The sequence below is a fragment of the Chaetura pelagica genome, unplaced genomic scaffold, assembly GCF_000747805.2.
Source record: "Chaetura pelagica isolate M959 unplaced genomic scaffold, ChaPel_1.0 scaffold246, whole genome shotgun sequence".
NCBI classification, from domain to species: Eukaryota; Metazoa; Chordata; class Aves; order Apodiformes; family Apodidae; genus Chaetura; species Chaetura pelagica.
Window position 1 is genome coordinate 98,316 of NW_009953647.1, and position 1,132 is coordinate 99,447.

At 63.8% G+C, this 1,132-nt stretch overlaps 1 protein-coding gene across 2 annotated transcripts in view; it reads left to right on the forward strand.

Annotated features, from left to right (window-relative positions):
* Window positions 1–340: 340 nt before the first annotated feature.
* METTL13 (methyltransferase like 13) overlaps window positions 341–1,132 on the forward strand; it is a 4,611-nt gene continuing 3,819 nt past the window's right edge. The window contains exon 1 of one of the 2 annotated variants that reach the window (XM_009999862.1): window positions 341–1,085. In XM_009999862.1, the coding sequence (XP_009998164.1) occupies window positions 446–1,085 (640 nt within the window). In that variant the 5' untranslated portion in view covers window positions 341–445. The remainder of the gene's footprint in view (window positions 1,086–1,132) is intronic. The other variant, XM_009999864.1, reaches the window with a different exon arrangement.

Here is a 1,132-nt window from a genome sequence, read left to right on the forward strand (position 1 = left end):
CCCCCCTTCCCGCGCCGCCGCGACCCGGCTTCAGCCGCCGTCGTGCGCTGAACACCGGCGATGCGGAGCTCCCGGGTTGCTGAAGCAAGAGGAGAAGCTCTGGAGTTGCCCTGGGACGGGGGTAAACCCGTTCCGCACCGTCCCCAGAAGGGACGCAGCGGATGCGCTGCTTCTCCAGCTGCGTGAAGTGTCACCCCGGGGCGCGGGTTTGCAGGGGCCGTGCGGGTGGTTTTCACCCGGAGCTCGAGGCCGCGGCCGGTGTTTGCTTGTAAAACGCGCTGGGACGTGTCTCTAGGGCGCTCTCCCCACCGCTCTGCTCCTGTTCTGCTCCCACCAGGTCCTGGTGGTGGGCTGCGGGAACTCGGAGCTGAGCGAGCAGCTGTACGACGTGGGGCTGTGCGAGGACATCGTCAACATCGACGTGAGCGCCGCCGCCGTGCGGCAGATGCGAGAGCGCAGCGCCGGCAGGAGGCCCGGGATGAGCTACCTGCTGATGGACGTGCTTCAGATGGACTTCCCCGACGCCCACTTCCAGGCGGTTCTGGACAAAGGCACGCTGGATGCCATCCTCGCCGACGAAGAGGAGGCCACTCTCGCCAAGGTGGACAGGATGTTTGCCGAGATCAGCCGGGTGCTGCAGGTGGGAGGGCGCTACCTCTGCGTCTCCTTGGCTCAAGCCCACGTGCTGAAGAAAGCAGTGGGATACTTCTCCCAGGAAGGCTGGGTTGTTCGTGTCCATCAGCTGGCTGGCAGTGGGGACAAGCAGCAGTTTGTCCTGCCTGTCTTTATCTACGTCATGACAAAGTTCAGGAAGATCCCTGGCTCAGCAGCACAGATCCTGGAGATTTGCCCTGAGGAGCAAGAGAAGCCCGTGAGGGTGGAGAGCGCGGAGCTGCTGGTGGCAGCGGTGAAGGACAGGCAGCATTATGCCCTGCTCTGCAGCCAGCTGAGCAAAACACCCTGCAGGGAGCAGCTTTCCCTGGATCTGTGCGATAGGGAGAGCAGGAGGCCTCGCTACACGCTGCACGTCATCGACAGCCCCTCAGTGAAACCCTCCCGGGAGAATCACTTCGCCATCTTCATCAGTGAGTACAGCCCCTCCTGGCTGCAGTGAGGGGCTGCTCTGGCCAGG